Raw genomic sequence first — 18,433 nt, forward strand, 5'->3', positions numbered from 1 at the left:
AAGAGGTATTCAAAGTGGACTTCTAGTCTGACTCAGGAGGAATGCACACAATCCACCGCTTCCGAGTATATTACTCGCTAAGGTTCAATCTCTTAACAATAAATTATACCAGCTCAGGGTGAGGATCTCCTTCCATAGAGACATCAGGGACTGTAACATGCTCTGTTTCACGGAATCATGGCTCTCTCCGGATATACTGTCCCCGTCCATATAGCCAGCTGTGTTCTCAGTACATGCTGGGTATATCATGCAGATAAGAATGAACTCTCCAGGAAGAAGAAAGGTGGAGATCTATGTTTCATAATTAACTACTCATGGTGTGATTGTGGTAGCGTACAGGAACTCAAGTCGTTTTGTTCACCCATCCTAGAATACCTCACAATCGAATGCTGACTGTATTACCTCTCAAGTGAATTCTCTTCGGTTATCATCACAGCCATGTATATTCCCCCTCAAGCGGATACCACGATGGCCCTCAAGGAACTACACTTGACTTTGTGCAAACTGGAAACCGCATATCCTGAGGCCGCATTTATTGTAGCTGGGAACTTTAATAAATTAATTCTGAGGTAAACGCTGACGAGGTTCTATCAACACATCAATAACTCAACCATTGTTACTCTCCCTTCCAGGAAGGCTACAAGGACCTCCTCCGCCATCTCTTCGGAAAATCAGATAACGAGTCCATTCTCCCTTCCTATAGGCAGAAACTCAAACAGGATGTTCTTGTGCTAAGGTCTATTCAATGCTGGTCTGACCAATCGTAATCCATGCTTCAAGATGCGTTTGCAAACGACACAACAGTAGTAGAACTGATTACCATCAATGACAAGACAGCCTACAGGGAGGTGAGGGCCCTGGCTGTGACATGGTGAGGTTGCACCCAGTTGAAGAGAAGAGACCAGACAAGGAATTAGTGGTTAAGGATAAACATAATACTTTACTGAGAAATGGTAACGGAAGGCTCACAGTAACACTGGGAAAACAACAAACACCAATTCTCAAACTCACTCAGGAGACCAACGCACACGGCACACAATTCAAGCTTAAGCAAAAGTCAACAGAAAACACACATCTTTTAGGGAAATCATATTGAGTAAATAGGACACACCTGACTGTCATTAATGTCTCTACGATGGTCTCTGCAGCCCTCTGGTGACAGATGGAGCCATGACACTGACTGAGTGGTGCCAGGTAAATTATCTCTCCCTCAACATTAACAAAATGAAGGAGCTGATTGTGGACTTCAGGAGACAGCAAAGGGAGCACGCCCCAATCCATGCTTCAAGATTGTTTTGATCATGTGGACTGGGATATGTTCCGGGTTGCCTATGAGAATAACATTGACATATACACTGACACACAGACTGAGTTCATCAGAAAGTTTATAGGGGATGTTGTTCCCACTGTGACTATTATAACCTACCCAAAACAAAAAACATGGATCGATGGCAGCATTCGCGGAAAACTCAAAGCACGAATCACTGAATTTAACCACGGCAAGGTGACTGGGAATATGGTTGAATACAAACACTGCAGTTATGCCCTCCATAAGGCAATCAAACAAGTACAGAGACAAAGTGGAGTTGCATATCAATGGCTCAGACACAAGACGTATATGGCAGGGAGTCTAGAAAATCACGGATTACAAAGGGAAAACCAGCTACCAGCTAAAACCAGGACACTGACGTCTTGCTCCCCGACAAGCTAAACACCTTCTTCGCCTGCTTTGAGGATAACACAGTGCCATCGACGCGGGCTGCTCTCAAGGACTGTGGGCTCTCGTTCCCCGTTGTCAACATGAGTACGGCATTTAAGCATGTTATCCCTTGCAAGTTTCCCGGCCCAGACAGCATCCTTAGCCGCGTCCTCAGAGCATGTGCAGACTAGCTGGCTGGAGTGTTTACAGACATATTCAATCTCTCCCTATCCCAGTCTGTTATGCCCACTTGCTTTAAGATGTCCACCATTACTCCTGTACCCACGAAAGCAAAGGTCACTGAACTAAATGACGATCACCCCGTAGCACCCACTTCTGTCTTCATGAATTGCTTTGAGAGGCTAGTTAAGAATCATATCACCTCAACCTTACCTAACACCTAGACCCACTTCAATTTGCATATCGTCTCAATAGATCCACGGACGAAGCAATTGCCTTCGTACTCCTCTATCCCATCTGGACAAGAGGACTAAACCTGCACCTTAAAGGCTGCTACCCTATGTACATAGACATGGAATCACTTTAATAATAGAACACCTGTCACTTTAATAAAGTTTACATAGCGCTATACTCATTTCATATGTATATACAGGGTTCTAGTCAATGCCACTCTATTAAACTACTGCTGTATATATACTATTCTATCCTACGTATTCTACAGATATACTAAATATTCTATCCGCATACCGTCCATAATGTCTATACATCCTATCAGACGCACATACAGTGTCTTCAGAAAGTATTTCAGACCCCTTGACTTTTTCCACATTTTGTTATATTACAGCCTTATTCTAAAATGGACTTTAAAAAATCATCAGAAATCTACAAACAATACCCCATAATGACAAAGCAAAAACTGGTTTTTAGACATTTTTGCAAATGTATTTAACAAAAATAACTGATACCTTATTTACATTAGCATTCAGACCCTTTGCTATGAGACTCGAAATTGAGCTCAGGTGCATCCTGTTTCCATTGATCATCCTTGAGATGTTTCTACAACTCGATTGGAGTCAACCTTTGGTAAATTCAATTGATTGGACATGATTTGGAAAGTCACACACCTGCCTATTTAAGGTCCCACAGTTACCAGTGCATGTAAGAGCAAAAACCAAGTCATGAGATCGAAGGAATTGTCCATAGAGCACCGAGGCAGGATTGTGTCGAGCCACAGACCTGGGGAAGGGTACCAAAAAATATCTGCAGCATTGAAGGTCCTGAAGAACACAGTGGCCTCCATCATTCTTAAATGGAAGAAGTTTGGAACCAATACTCTTCCCAGTGTTGGCCGCCTGGCCAAACTGACCATCGGGGGAGAAGGGCCTTGTTCAGGGAGGTAACCAAGGACCCGATGGTCACTTTGACAGAGCTCTAGAGTTCCTCTAAGGAGATGGGAGAACCTTCCAGAAGGAAAACCATCTCCAAGTTTGAGATAGTGAACGGATGATCTCTGCATGTGTAGTTGTGAAGCATGGAGAAGATGTGACCGTTGTGGGGTTCCTTTGCTGACAGTGATTTATTTAGATTTCAAGGCACACTTAACCAGCATCTATACCACAGCATTCTGCAGCGATACGCCATCCCATCTGGTTTGCGCTTAGTGGGACTATCATTTGTTTTTCAACAGGACCCAACACACCTCCAGGCTGTTTAAGGGCTATTTGACCAAGAAAGAGAATGATGGAGTGCTGCATCAGATGACATGTCCTCCACAATCACCCAACCTCAACCCAATTGAGATGGTTTGGGATGAGTTGAAAAAGCAGCCAACAAGTGCTCAGCATAACTCCTTCAAGACTATTGGAAAAGCATTCCAGGTGAAGCTGGTTGAGAGAATTTCAAGAGTGTGCAAAACTATCATCAAGGCAAAGCGTGGCTACTTTGAAGAATCTAAAATTTTAAATATATTTTGATTTGTTTAACACTTTTTAGGTTACAACATGATTCCATATGTGTTATTTCATAGTTTTGATCTCTTCACTATTATTTTACAATGTAGAAAAGTCCAAACTTTTGACTGGGTTTGTATATTTATTTTATTTAACTAGGCATATTCAGTTAAGAACACATTGCCTGTCAAAGGGCAAAAGGCCTCCTGCGGGGCCCGGGGGCTGGGATTTAAAAAAAAATATATATAGGACAAAACACACATGATATATACATTCCGGACTCCGACATTGCTCATCCTAATATTTATATATTTTTTAATTATTTTACTTTTAGCCTAAGTTCCATCGCTATCGGGAAACAGGGCCCTTTCACATCACACCGACCCTCATGATTTATGCACTGATTTACTATTATTCTGTCTATTACTGACACTGGATTAATTGATTGTATTCATGTAGCACTTTCCACTAGATCTCAAATCACTTTTACCTTGTATTACAGCGGCCAACTCATGTCACCCACACTAGTCTTTTACAGCTAGTTCTCAACAGTATAAGAATACCATCATACATTTCCCAGTAATATGAGGATACAGTACACAATACAACAGCCTGCTGCTGTTGCTGTGTAACCCTAGGTGCTGTGTAACCCAAGGCTCATTGACCCCACACTTAGCCAAGACACTGCATACTGGATGCTTCCCAAATGGCAACCTATTCCCTATGTAGTGCACTACTACTGTAGCTATGGGCTCTGGTCAATTCGGATGTAGGCACAGTATATGACACAATAGATTAACAATAAACCAAATCCCCTCCAACTAAGGTGCTGTGTAACCCGGGGCTACGTGACCGCCACTGGAACACCATGTCGGAGGTGGTGGGCTTCCCGCTGCGTCCAGCCGAGGAAGGTGCCTGCGTGGCCCGCTTCATTCCACTGCGCCTGGAGGCCCACCTGGCCAGCTTCGAGGGCGTCAGCGAAGCGGCCAGCAAGGAGCACTCGCTGGAAAAGGCCATGGAGAAGATGGCCCTGGAGTGGGGCGACATGGACTTTGCCCTGCTGCCCTACCGCGAGACTGGCACGTCCATCCTGTCGTCGGTGGACGAAGTGCAGATGCTGCTGGACGACCACATTGTCAAGACGCAGACCATGCGGGGCTCGCCCTTCATCAAGCCCTTTGAGGCTGAGATCAGGTGAGAAGGGGCACGGTATAAAATTAGGTGAGCAGGTGAGGAGTTTAAATTACAGTAAAAAAATACTGCATTTTGTACAATATTCTCCAATTGAATCGTACACATATGGCAGTACACAGTTCTTGTCTGGGTCATATTCATTTGGCATTAAACGGTAGAACATTTACTGAAACCGGAAGTTTCAATAAGAAGTGCTTGTTTTTGTTTTCTGTATAATTGTTTATTTTTGGGGGGGATACTGTGTGCACACTGAATATTCTCCCAATTACCACCTTTATTGACAACGATCGAGAAATTAATACATTTGATTTTTAATATGAATAAAGGCCCTTCATAAACCCTGTGTCTTCTAGGAATATTTCAACCCACTTAATACCAACATTACTTCCAAGTTTCACCATCATTGTAAAGGCCTCGTTATTTTGCTGCTTTGGCAAAGTAATTTCTGAAGATTATTATTATTCATATTAATGTGATTAGTGATGTATTTACGTTTGTCCCTCATTTTAAGGCCAACCCCGTTAAGCAAACAATATACCCCTTTAAAATAACGGACCATTCCACCAAGTTAAATTATTCACACCAGGAGACATTGTTTGTGGCCTCTGAATAGCATAGAAGTCTTCTCTCTCTTTTTGGTCTATTAATAATTGTTTTATCATCTTTGACTGAGAGGCTCGAGCTCAACACGTCAAGCCTGTTCGCTCAATTCACTTTAGGAAACCTGGAATTTGATTAAACTTTCATTATGTGTGGAACATGTATAATTACTAATTTCATGAATACCTTGTAGTCCCATGCTCTTCACCATATGAGGAGTAATGGCCGATTTTCACCTAAAACCTCAACCCTGTAAATCGTCAACCTTGTTAGAGGCCCAATGTTAACTTTATTAGTTTGATATTATATGTGAGTTTATTTGTACAAGGGATACTTGATCAATGAGAACATTTTGGATTTATCTCAAACATGCTTTTAAATAATAGGTAGGTAGTTAGCTACATAAGTGTCCGTAACAGGGTTGACAGACAGTGTGGTACAAGTGCAGATAAAATGCTCTTAGTTCATAGGATTTTAATCCCTGAGATGGGCAAGGCGTTTTTCCATAGGCTAAACATATCCTTCATGCAACTGAATGTTGAAAGAACAAATATTTGACAGTTAATTTCTTAAATGTTTACATGCCCAAAATGCACCCATTTCGTGGAACAACCCAACTGTTGTCAAGGTCCTAACATACACCATGACTTTTTCCACATTTTGTTATGTTAGTCTGAATTTAAAATGTATTAAATTTAGATTTTGTGTCACTGGCCTACACACAGTACCCCATAATGTCAACGTGGAATTATGTTTTTAGAAAGGTTTACAAATGAACCAAAATGAAAAGCTTAAATGTTATGGCAAGCCTAAATAAGTTCAGGAGTAAACATTTGCTTAACAAGTCACATAATGGACTCAATAATAATGTTTAACATAATTTTTGAAAGACGTCCTCATCTCTGTACCCCACACATACAATTAGCTTTAAGGTCACTTAGTCGAGCAGTGCATTTCTAACACATATTCAACCACAAAGACCAGGGAGCTTTTCCAATGCCTAGCAAAGAAGGGCAGCTATTGGTAGATGGGTAAAAAAAAAAGAAACAATCCTTCCCAACTCAGTTGCAGGAGAGGAAGGAATCCACTCATGTATTTCACAATGAGGCCAATGGTGACATTAAAACAGTTACAGAGTTTAATGGCTGTGATAGGAGAGAACTGAGGATGGATCAATAACATTGTAGTTACTCTAACCTAAGTGACAAAGTGAAAAGAAGGAAGCTTGTACAGAATACAAATATTTCAAAACATGCATCCTGTTTGCAAAAGGAACTAAAGTTAAACTGCAAAAAGTGTGGTAAAGAAATTAACTTTATGTCCTGAATACAAAGTGTTATGTTTGGGGCAAATCCAACACCTCACTGAGTACCACTCTTCATAATTTCCAGCATGGTAGTGGCTCCATCATGTTATGGTTATGCTTGTCATCAGCAAGGACCAGGGAGTTTTTTTTTAGGATAAAAAGAAAAGGAATAAATCTAAGCACAGGCAAAATCCTAGAGGAAAACCTGGTTCTGTCTACTTTCCAAAAGACACTGGGAGATACATTCATCTTTCAGCAGGACAATAGCCTAAAACATAAGGCCAAATATACACTGGAGTTGCTTACCAAGACAACATTGAATGTTCCTGAGTGGCCTAGTTACAGTTTTGACTTACATTGACTTGAAAATCTATGGCATAACTGTGTTGCAATTGTCAACAACCAACTTGACAGAGCTTGAAGAATTTTAAATGAATAATGTGCAAATATTGTACAATCCAGGTGTGCAAAGCTCTTAGAGACTTGCCTAGAAAGACTCACAGCTGTAATCGCTCCAAAAGGTGATTCTAACATATATTGTCTGGGTGTGAATACTTATGTAAGTTAGATATTTCTATATTTCACTTTCAATAAATGTGTTAACATGCTTTCACTTTGTCATTGTGGGGTGTTGGTGCATGATGCGACTCGATTGATTATTTGAAAAAAAGTTGCATGAAAGGCATGAGCTCTTCTTTGTTTCTTGCACAGGCTGCACACACTTCATCAGTCTCTCATTCACAATTTGACAAGCACTTGATAATGCCTCTAATATCCCGGCAGCATCCCCCTAGTGTGTCCGTAATGGTCCCTAAACAAATCCATGCCTTTAATGGCCGTTGTACTCTTGGGCTGAATTTAATCATCAGAATGCCCTTCTCCCGGCTGCATGTTCCGAAGCACCTCTCACTCACATGGCTCTCTCAGATATCTCAATTCTTATTAGCCAATGCCCGTCATTTGATCGGGTTCTTCTCACAGGCATCTATTTCAGCTCTGAAGTAAGCTACAAGTGAACACAGACACATCAGTGTCTGTCTTTCCGAGGCGCATATTGAAGATGCTAGAAGAACTGTCTACTTTTACTTTTCATCAGCCAAAGAGACGAGTAGGCCTAATGAACAGCAAAAGCACTAGCCAAGTCAATCTACCATCCCCCATAGTACAATAATTGAACTATTCTATTCTGTGCGATAAATCAATATTCTAAACATTGTCTGGGACAGTTGTGGGTTGCGATAGATCCCAAATGAAGACAACCACTCTCATCAAAAAAACTTTTAAAAGGAATGAGGCTTATGCAACAGATCAGAACATTTAGCTTAAAATGTTGATAAACTATTAGGCTATTTTTCACATTGAAAGCGCAGCAATGCTCACACGGGAGTAGACTATAAGCGGGAATGTTCCGAAATGCAATCAATTAGCGGGAAAACACCATTCTCAAAAGTGACCACAAATGCGATTATGGATGTAATGCTTTATTATAAAGGTGCATTTTTATGCTGAAAATGATCTTCCCCAAGCTTGAAATTCACGCGCTGCCTGTGTATGCCAGTTAGGCAGGCTTTACAGCGGCTGTAAAGCAGATTAATGTGCTTAATTTTAAGAAGTTATTTGGCCACTTGAGTTGTAATACAAACCTTATCAAAACATATAGGCCAATGGGCTAGGCTACATGAGGGGATTTGAAAATGTTGCAAAAAAAGGCATGCACTGTTTCTTTGCTTACTGTGATAATATATAGTTCAATATAATTCACAAATGATAGGCTAATATTGTCACTCATCAAACTATTCTTGATTTTTATCTTGTCTTTACATATACTAAATAAATATGTGTGAAATTAGTTTTTATTTAGAATGGACCATTATCATGCACCTGTCTCAGAACAGGGGGAAAAACTTGGAAGATTATTAGTTACCGTGACTAAACGGTCACATAGAATTTGACTGCAGTCATGACTCGGGACTGCTGGTGTGGCGGTAATACTGACACCGCAACAGCACTAGGTATGAATACTTTACTGACTTTATTGTCCGTATGGGGAAATTTTGTGGCAGTGTCATGTACACGTTTAAAGTGGCGTTTAAATACAGTAGAAACCAAATTGACAGTATAACAGTTACAGTACATACTAATAAAAAGAGGCTAGCCTGCTGGCCTTAGTGAGTCGATAGGAACATTAGCCCGAGCTGTTTAGGAGGGATATCACACCTAGCACAAATTATTGTGTAGTTCCTGTGTTTCCTGCTGGGGTGTGCCCTATAACTGCACCCAGAGGGGAGTAGCTCAAAGTCCGGGTACAGAGGGTGGCTTGTGTCTCAAATAATTTTGTGAGCTTTGCTGGGGGGCCCTGACCTTAAAGGTCTGTTTGACTCCCAATACCTTACTTGCTGTGATGATAATCCTTCTCAGTATATTTTTCTGACTGACAGTGGAATTTCCAAACCAACAAACAATTCAAAAAGTTAAAATACTCTCAATGAAAGATTTGTAAAACAGAGTCAGTATAGTAAAGTCAACATTAAAATATCCCAACTATTAGTAAACAAGATGTACAGGAGTGGGCATAAAACACATCCGTGTGGGGAGCCTATGTTGGTGGTGCGTATGTCCGAGACGTGGGGACCCACCTTGACCTGCTGTGACCTCTGCCTCAGGAAATCCAACAGCCACAAAACCAGCCCCCCCATCTAAGAAGTCCCTTACATGCTGACTAGACCAAGCACGTGCATGCGCAATCGCACGCATGTTGATTTTGTCCATTCACAGCAGGACTGGTGGAGTTATGTCACACGTGCAGCTAACAGACATATGGAAATGTCTGCTCTACCCAAAATTACAACCAACTAATTGCAGAATTACCACAAAAATGGAAGAGGCAATTGGAAGGGGGAAAAAGTAAGGAACATGTCTGTCGGCCCTGCATTAAAGACCAAAAATGGTTAAGGAAAATTGTGATAAATAAAAATATATACAATCTTCATTTAAGGACCAAAAAATTTACAGCTGTGTCATATAAATTGCAAAACAGTTGGGAAGAGATTTTCGATGGTTTATGAATTGGCACGCAAAACGACACATGATACAAAACTTCAAATTTTTCATTTAAAATTATTATTCAAAATTCTTGCAACCAATAGAATGTAATGTATATAGGGGATACAATCTTCCCAGCTCTGCGTATTGTTTTGTGAGGAGGAAAGTCATTAGATCATTTATTTTGACAGTGTCCATACGTAGCATGTTTTTGGTCACAGGTCCAGGAATGCCTGAAGTCTGAAGTTTGCATATAGATAGGTTGGAGTCATTAAACTAGTTTTTCAACCACTCCACAAATGTCTTGTAAACAAACTGAAGTTTTTGCAAGTCGGTTAGGCCATCTACTTTGCATGACACAAATCATTTTTTCAACAAATGTTTAACAGACAGATTATTTCACTTATAATTCACTGTATCAGAATTCCAGTGGGTCAGAAGTTTACATACACTAAGTTGAGTGTGCCTTTAAACAGCTTAGAATATTCCAGAAAATGTCATGGCTTTAGAAGCTTCTGATAAATTATGTCAATTAGCCTGAGTCAACTGGAGGTGTACCTGTGGATGTATTTCAAAGCCTACCTTCAAACTCAGTACCTCTTTGCTTGACATCATGGGAAAATGAAAATAAATTAGCCAAGACCTCAGCATCCCGGAGTCGCCTATTCACTGTTGACGTTGAGACTGGTGTTTTGCGAGTACTATTTAATTAAGCTGCCAGTTGGGTACTTGTGAGGCGCCTGTTTCTCAAACTAGACACTCTAATGTACTTGTCCTCTTGCTCAGTTGTGCACCGGGGCCTCCCACTCCTCTTTCTATTCTGGTTAGAGACAGTGTGCTCTGTTCTGTGAAGGAAGTAGTACACAGCGTTGTACGAGATCTTCAGTTTCTTGGCAATTTCTCTCATTGAATAGCCTTGATTTCTCAGAACAAGAATAGACTGATGAGTTTCAGAAGAAAGTTATTTGTTTCTGGCCATTTTGAGCCTGTAATCGAACCCACAAATGCTGATGCTCCAGATACTCAATTAGTCTAAAGATGGCCAGTTTTATTGCTTCTTTAATCGGAACAAGTTTTCAGCTGTGCTAACATAATTGAAAAGGTGATTTCTAATGATCAATTAGCCTTTTAAAATGTTGTTTAAAATGTTCCATTGGAACACAGGAGTGATGGTTGCCTATAATGGACCTCTGTATATAGATATTCCATAAAAAATCAGCCATTTCCAGCTACAATAGTCATTTACAACATTAACAATGTCTACACTGTATTTCTGATCAATTTGATGTTATTTTAATGGACAAAAAAATTGCTTTTCTTACAAAAAGGACATTTTCTAAGTGACCCCAAACTTTTGAACGGTATTGTATATATATATTTTTTACACATATTTAACTTCTTTTTTTTGAGTAGGCACAAAACTACCCCCATACTTCCATTCAGTTTTTAAACCAGTACCGGTTACCATCAGACGAGTCCTGGGACACTTGTAATCTGACAGACAACGCCGTAGCTCGGCCACCTTCCACCACAAATGCGGAAGGCCGCCGTAGGCGGATGTGGTGGTAGATGGTCGATTGAGCCCATGCAAAAAAATATATATCTAGCTTAAACTGACAGATTTTGATGAGGATTTTTTTATTACGTTTCTTAGATTGATGCAACAGTGGGTCAATAGACTGTAGGGGCTTAAGATCATTTTTACTCCTGAACTTACTTAGGCTTTCCATAACAAAGGGGTTGAATACTTATTGACTCAAGACATTTCAACTTTACATTTGAATGAATTTGTAAAAAAAATTGAAAAAACATCATCCCACTTTGACATTATGGGGTGTTGTATGTAGGCCAGTGACAACAATTTTCAATTTTAACCCATTTTAAATTCAGCCTGTAACACAACAAAATGTAGAAAATCTGGATTGTGAATACTTTCTGAAGGCACAGTATAAATTACCAAAGTTACGATAGATTGCTTTAACAAACTTACTGAAGCTTTTCAACCCTAACTACTGTATGACTGGTGGAAAAGTTTGACTCATTATTTTTCATTATATCTGCCTGTAGTATGTTATTCTTAGTAGAGTGTTTTGCTTCAAAATAGATTGAATGACAGTTCGACAAGCTGGGAAAAGCCTCAAGTCGATAGGTGTAAGTGTTACAGATACAGTATTGCTGTATCTACAGATACAAAAAAAATGCTTTTCTTTCACAAATAAGGACATTTCTGAACGACCCCAAACTTTTGAACGATAGGGTAAATGTATATTGGTATGTGTATGTATATACATATATTTATCCCCAAAATATATGGGGGATTGGAAATTATGCAGACAATTACATTGATGGGAGCAACAATCTAACCGCAATATTAAAGCTGATCTACCCTCTTAAAAAAAAAAAGTACAGAGCTGCTGTCCTCAAATACCTCCCACATAGTACAGTCAAAACACCCTTGGAGACGAGTGATACTTTTGTCGTTCCAGATCTGGACAGTTTTAACTGTAGGTTTCTCCCTCTCCAGGAGCTGACATTAGGTTGGCTGGAGGTAGACAACATTGTGGTCTGATGTTCCTAGGAAGGTCTGGTGGTGGCAGGGAAATCATTTGGTATTGTCTCATTGCACAAATCAAGAGTCTTGTTTTTCGTAGCGTGACATTTCACATACAGGTGGTACGTGCGCGGGACCTTGTGCAAAGTGCAGTTAAAATACCCTAAAATAAATTTGGGTGCGTCGGGGAAAATGGATTCCAGTGTTTTGTGACGGATTATAGATAATATTTGATGCCTTTGTTATATTAGCTTTTTGTTGAATATACACAACGGTAACAAACAATTGGGGGAACTCACGGGGCAGATAGTAGGGTTGCAGTGACTTAAAAAGCAGTTCAATGTCAGGGGTACAGAGTCTCTCTCTTACCAGGATCGATTTACACCACTGGTCCCTGACAAGCAGGCAGGTGCCCCCTCCGTGATGTTTCCCTGTGATGGTCAGATCATGGTCCGCTCTGACCAGTGTGAACCCGGCCGGCCTCACTTCCCTGTCCAGGACTCTGTCATCCAGCCAAGTCTCAGTAAACGCCAGCATACAGGCCTCCCGGTATTCATGTTGCTGCTGACAGCGCATCCGCTTTCCCCCTCAGTGACTGGGCGTTGATCAGCAAGGTGGTGTGTAAGGGAAGTTTGTTCTTCATTTTTTAAAGTCTGTCTGATTCCCCTGCGTTTTCCGCTTTTGCATTTGGGTTTGTAATCCACTCGCAGATAATAGGAGATTGGATGGGCCATTGGGATATCCATTGCATTTGTGTGTGAGTTGCATTGCATTGCATCTCTTTACCGTGTTGGATTCCGCTGTGAGCAGCATTTTCAAAACTTAATCCGTTTGTAGAGGGTATGTACACGATCAACAAGATCAGTCTAACACCCCGTCACTGTAAAGCAATCGTTGACAGATGGTTTACAAACAAAGTGTAAAAACAACAAAGAACACCACACCAAACGTCACACACACTGCTGGATGCAACAGCCATGCCCCCAGAGCCTTGACGCACTGTACTTATGACACCTTCAAATGGACTAGATACATAACGTGCTTTAATTTCTAAACGGTAAAACAGATATGTAAATACCCTCAAATAAAAGGTAACCTTCTGTACTTTCACCAAATATAAAACATTTTATCTCAAATCCCAAATAATTATTTGATACGGTGTGCCCTAATGAATATGACCCTGATGTATTAATTAATTAATTCATCCATCCATCCCCAGGGACTGGGAAGGCAAGCTTCTGCTGCTGCAGGAGATCCTGGATGAGTGGCTGAAGGTGCAGTCCACCTGGCTCTACCTAGAGCCCATATTCAGCTCCCCAGACATCATGGCCCAAATGCCAGAGGAGGGACGCCGCTTCACTGCCGTCGACAAGACCTGGAGGGACACCATGAAGCATGTCTCTCTGGTAAGTAGTAACAAACACACTCATACATCAGTTATTAAGGGATTTAATTTATAGTGTTTTTCCAGTTGGCACATAATGTAAGGCGGGTAACTCAATTTCAACTACAGACGTATGAATTCAGGGCCCTTGGTACCCTGATCTGTGCCTACATGGGTGTGGGTTTACCTGTTTTGGGCTTTTGACTGTCTAAAGAACTAGAGCTATGTGATGGTGGCCTCGGATACAGCGTGTTTGTATATCAATTTGCCCAGGCAAAAGATATGGATATTTCTGTGCATGTGCAGGATTTGACTTTTTAATTAGCTGAGTGCCGACTCCGCTGCCTGCGTAGCTGCTGTGCTGAGTGGTCCACTGCGGCTCCCCTTTCCTTTATCGCCTTTGTCTAGTCACTGGTGTAGCCTAAAAACTTCATGTTGTACACAAAACTGTTTAATAAACTATTGCATTCCCTCAATAGGCTATTATGCATAAGCACAATTTCCTACAAACTTCATGTTGTACACAACTGTTCTATTGCATTCCATGCTTCAGTAAGCATAAGCACAATTTCATGTTATTTTTCATTTAAAAAAGGAGGGGAGTAGGCTACATGCAGCTATTTACATGTTTTACACAAAATACATTATCAACATGTTTGTACAAACGTTGTTGTCAGTATTGCAAACATAAGCATGACACAAACAGGCAGTCTAGCAATTTCATGTTCTTCTTCGCTGCTTAATTACGTACAGCTATGATATCGGCATATCGTGCCTTCAGAAATTATTCCAATCCCTCTACTCATTCCACATTGTTTGTGTAACAAAGTGGGATTAAAATATATTTCATTTTCATTTTTTAACAACAATCTACACAAAATACTTTGATGTCAAAGTGGAAGAAAAATGTGATTTTGATTTAGATTAGTGTTCAACCCCCGAGTCAATACATGTTGTAATCGTTGTCAAAGGTGATTCTAACTGTAAATCCAGGTTTTCAAAGTTTAAGAGTTTTGCAAACCTGGATTGTACAATATTATTATTTTTACAATTCTTCAAGATCTGTGAAGTTGGTTGTTGATCATTGCTAGATAGACATTTTCAAATCTTGCCATAGATTTTCATGCCGATTTAAGTCAAAACTGTGTCTGTGCTTAGCTCTATTCCTTTTAATTTTATCCTAAAATCTCCAGTGTATATTTGGCCTTGTGTTTTAGGCTATTGTCCTGCTGAAAAGTGAATTTGTCTCCCAGTGTCTGTTGGAAAGCAGACTGAACCAGGGTTTCCTCTAGGATTTTTCCTGTGCTTAGCTCTATTCCTTTTCTTTTTACCCCAAAAAACTGCCTAGTCCTTGCTGATGACAAGCATGCCCATAACATGATGCAGTCACCATCATGCTTGAAAATAGTGTGACTCTGTGATGTGTTGTTAGATTTGCCCCAAACATTACACTTTGTATTCAAGACATGAAGTTCATTTATTTGCCACATTTTGTTTCTTTTTTTCTTTTGTGCCTTAATGCAAACAGGATGCATGTTTTCAAAGATGTTTTATTCTGTACAGGCTTCCTCCTTTTCACTCATTTAACTTAGTATTGTGGAGTAACTACAGTGTAATTCATCCGTCAGTTTTCTCCACAGCCATTTAACTCTTAACTGGTTCAAAATCACCATTGGCCTCATTGTGAAATCCCTGAGTGGTTTCCTTCCTCTCCATCAACTGTGTTAGAAGGACTCCTGTATCTTTATAGTGACTGGGTGTATTGATACACCATCCAAAGTGTAAGTAATTAATAGCTCAAAAGGATATTCAGTTTTTGCTTTTTTTAATGTTTAGCCATCTACCAATAGGTGCCCTTCTTTGCTAGTCATTGGAAAACCTCCCTGGTCTTTGTCGTTGAATCTGTGCTTGAAATTCACTGCTCGACTCAGGGACCGTACAGATAATTGTATGTGTGTGGGAAAGAGATGGCGTAGTCATTCAAAAATCATGTTAAACACCATTATTGCAGAGAGTCCATGGAAATAGGGCTGTTGTGCTGACCATATTACCTCCACACCGGCGATCAACGTTCATGAAGGCATTCAAATTCCACGTGACCGTTTAGTCATGGTAATTAGACTTCTCCAAGCTCTGATGCTGCTGATGGTCATAGCCTACCAAACTTGCTAACTGCATGGTATAGGCTATGCAATTGCTCAAGAAAACAGAGTGATGGCCTCTACTAAAAAGTGGAGAATCAGCTTTCTATTGGCTAGACCTACTATATTTATTTTCAAATGTCCTAATATTAAGCACATTGCTTATCTTTACAACTGGAGTATGGCCTACCTGGCTGGCAAGACAATAAACCATGGGGAAGTCATCCTTCATTCACTATTTAAGTGCATAGATTACATGTATTTTTCCCGCTGCCCCTGTTTTGCTACAGGTGCCTGAAAATGGTCCATTCTAAATCAAAACACATTTCACACACATATTATTTAGTATATGTAAAGACAATATTAAATCAAGAATAGCCTGATGGGTGACAATATTAGCCTATCACTTGTGAATTATATATTATCACTTGTGAATGATGCCTAGCATAAGACTTTTTCAACTTTTTCAAATCATAGTCCCACACCTCATCTAGCCTAGCCCATAGACATATATGTCTAGGTTTATATATGTCTAGGTTTGTATTACAACTAAAGTGACCAAATAACTTCTTAAAATTAAGCAAATGAATACACTTTACAATGGGTGTTGAGCCTAACTGGCATACATAAGCAGCATGTGAGTTTCAAGTTTGGGGAAGATAATGTTCACCATAAAAATGTACCTTTATAATAAAAGCGTTACATGCATAATTGCAGTTCTGGTCACTTTTGATAATGGGGTTTTCTTCTATTGGAACATTCGCGCTTATAGCTTACTACCACGTGCGCTTATAATGTGAATAAACATCTTAGTGGTTTTGTTAATTTGGTAGTGGTTTTATTAATTTGGGATCTATCACATCCCACAACTGTCCCAGACTATGTTTTGAATAAGTATTTCTCGCACAGAAAAGAATAGGTCAACCTTTGTACCATGGGGGATAGTAGATTGACATAAGCTAGTGCTTTTGTTGTTTGTTAGACCTACTCATCTTGTTGGCTGACGAAAAGTAAAGGTGGACAGTTCTTCCAATATCTTCAATATGCATCTTGGAATTGGATAAGGATGTGGGGAGTTGCTTCTCCGATGTGTCTGTCTTCATTTGTAGCCTGTGAGTAAGACAGGATCACTTGATGGAGTGCGCAGCACTCGGAGAAGGGCACAACTGCCACTGGCCCACACAAAGGGGATGCCGCCGTGAAATTCTAGGCATTAGAGTTGCATCATGCAGCCTTACAATGTATTAATAATCAAAACATAAAGCCCAATGTAGAACAACTGAAGTTACATTAAGAACTCTAAATTAAGCATATAGGAGTACCTTTTTCTTTGTTGACCGCCCATCACAGAATAGCTGTATGTGCACACTACCTCATTGTTTAGAGAAAATATCCCTATTTTATTCAGCTTTGTTCAATTGTATTCTTCATACTACAAAATAACGCCACGGAATTCTAAGCAAATCTTGTCTGCTAAATGAACTAGTGTAGCACACAGCCATTTGGCATAGACAGGTCAGGGCAGATCAGATCAGGACAACTCAGAGTATGCTATTTTGTTAATCTGAAATAGACTACATTTTCTTAATTTCATGCTTCTTTAGACTTGTCTAAAATAAATAAGGCATTTATTGTGAAGGTGTAGGTGTTACATTTATTAGACTTTTTCAAATGTAGACATTCCAAAGGTCAGCATCATTGGCTTGTAGGCTATGTGTGGATGCCAGGAGATGCTACATGTGTTTATGTTAATTGACAGTCAATTTTTTTGTATTTATTTTTTATTTCACCTTTATTTAACCAGGTAGGCTAGTTGAGAACAAGTTCTCATTTACAACTGTGACCTGGCCAAGATAAAGCATAGCAGTGTGAACAGACAACACAGAGTTACACATGGAGTAAACAATTGACAAGTCAATAACACAGTAGAAAAAAAGAGAGTCTATATACATTGTGTGCAAAAGGCATGAGGAGGTAGGCGAATAATACAAATTTTGCAGATTAACACTGGAGTGATAAATGATCAGATGGTCATGTACAGGTAGAGATACTGGTGTGCAAAAGAGCAGAAAAGTAAATAAATATAAACAGTATGGGGATGAGGTAGGTCAAATTGGGTGGGCTATTTACCGATAGACTATGTACAGCTGCAGCGATCGGTTAGCTGCTCAGATTAATGTGAGATCGACAGTTATTTGCTTGACAATCACCGGCTGATGAAGTTTCGTGGCATTCTCCCAACCAGCTTCACCTGGAATGCTTTTCCAACTATCTTGAAGGAGTTCCCACAAATGCTGAGCACTTGTTGGCTGCTTTTCCTTCACTCTGCGGTCCAACTCATCCCAAACCATCTCAATTGGGTTGAGGTCGGGTGATTGTGTAGACCAGGTCATCTGATGCAGCACTCCAACACTCTCCTTCTTGGTCAAATAGCCCTTACACAGCCTGGGGGTGGGTTGGGCCATTGTCCTGTTGAAAAACAAATGATAGTCCCACTAAGCGCAAACCAGATGGGATGGCATATTGCTGCAGTATGCTGTGGTAGCCATGCTGGTTAAGTGTGCCTTGAATTGAAGTAAATCACAGACAGTGTCACCATTAAAGCA

General features: G+C 40.2%; 1 protein-coding gene across 3 annotated transcripts in view; it reads left to right on the forward strand.

Moving 5' to 3' along the window:
* dnah7 (dynein, axonemal, heavy chain 7) overlaps positions 1-18,433 on the forward strand; it is a 228,584-nt gene that overhangs the window by 28,187 nt on the left and 181,964 nt on the right. For all 3 annotated transcript variants that reach the window (XM_042314994.1, XM_024403140.2, XM_042315009.1), the window contains exons 18-19: positions 4,436-4,803; positions 13,522-13,708. In XM_042314994.1, the coding sequence (XP_042170928.1) occupies positions 4,436-4,803; positions 13,522-13,708 (555 nt within the window). The remainder of the gene's footprint in view (positions 1-4,435; positions 4,804-13,521; positions 13,709-18,433) is intronic.

Source organism: Oncorhynchus tshawytscha, linkage group LG03, assembly GCF_018296145.1.
Source record: "Oncorhynchus tshawytscha isolate Ot180627B linkage group LG03, Otsh_v2.0, whole genome shotgun sequence".
NCBI lineage: Eukaryota > Metazoa > Chordata > Actinopteri > Salmoniformes > Salmonidae > Oncorhynchus > Oncorhynchus tshawytscha.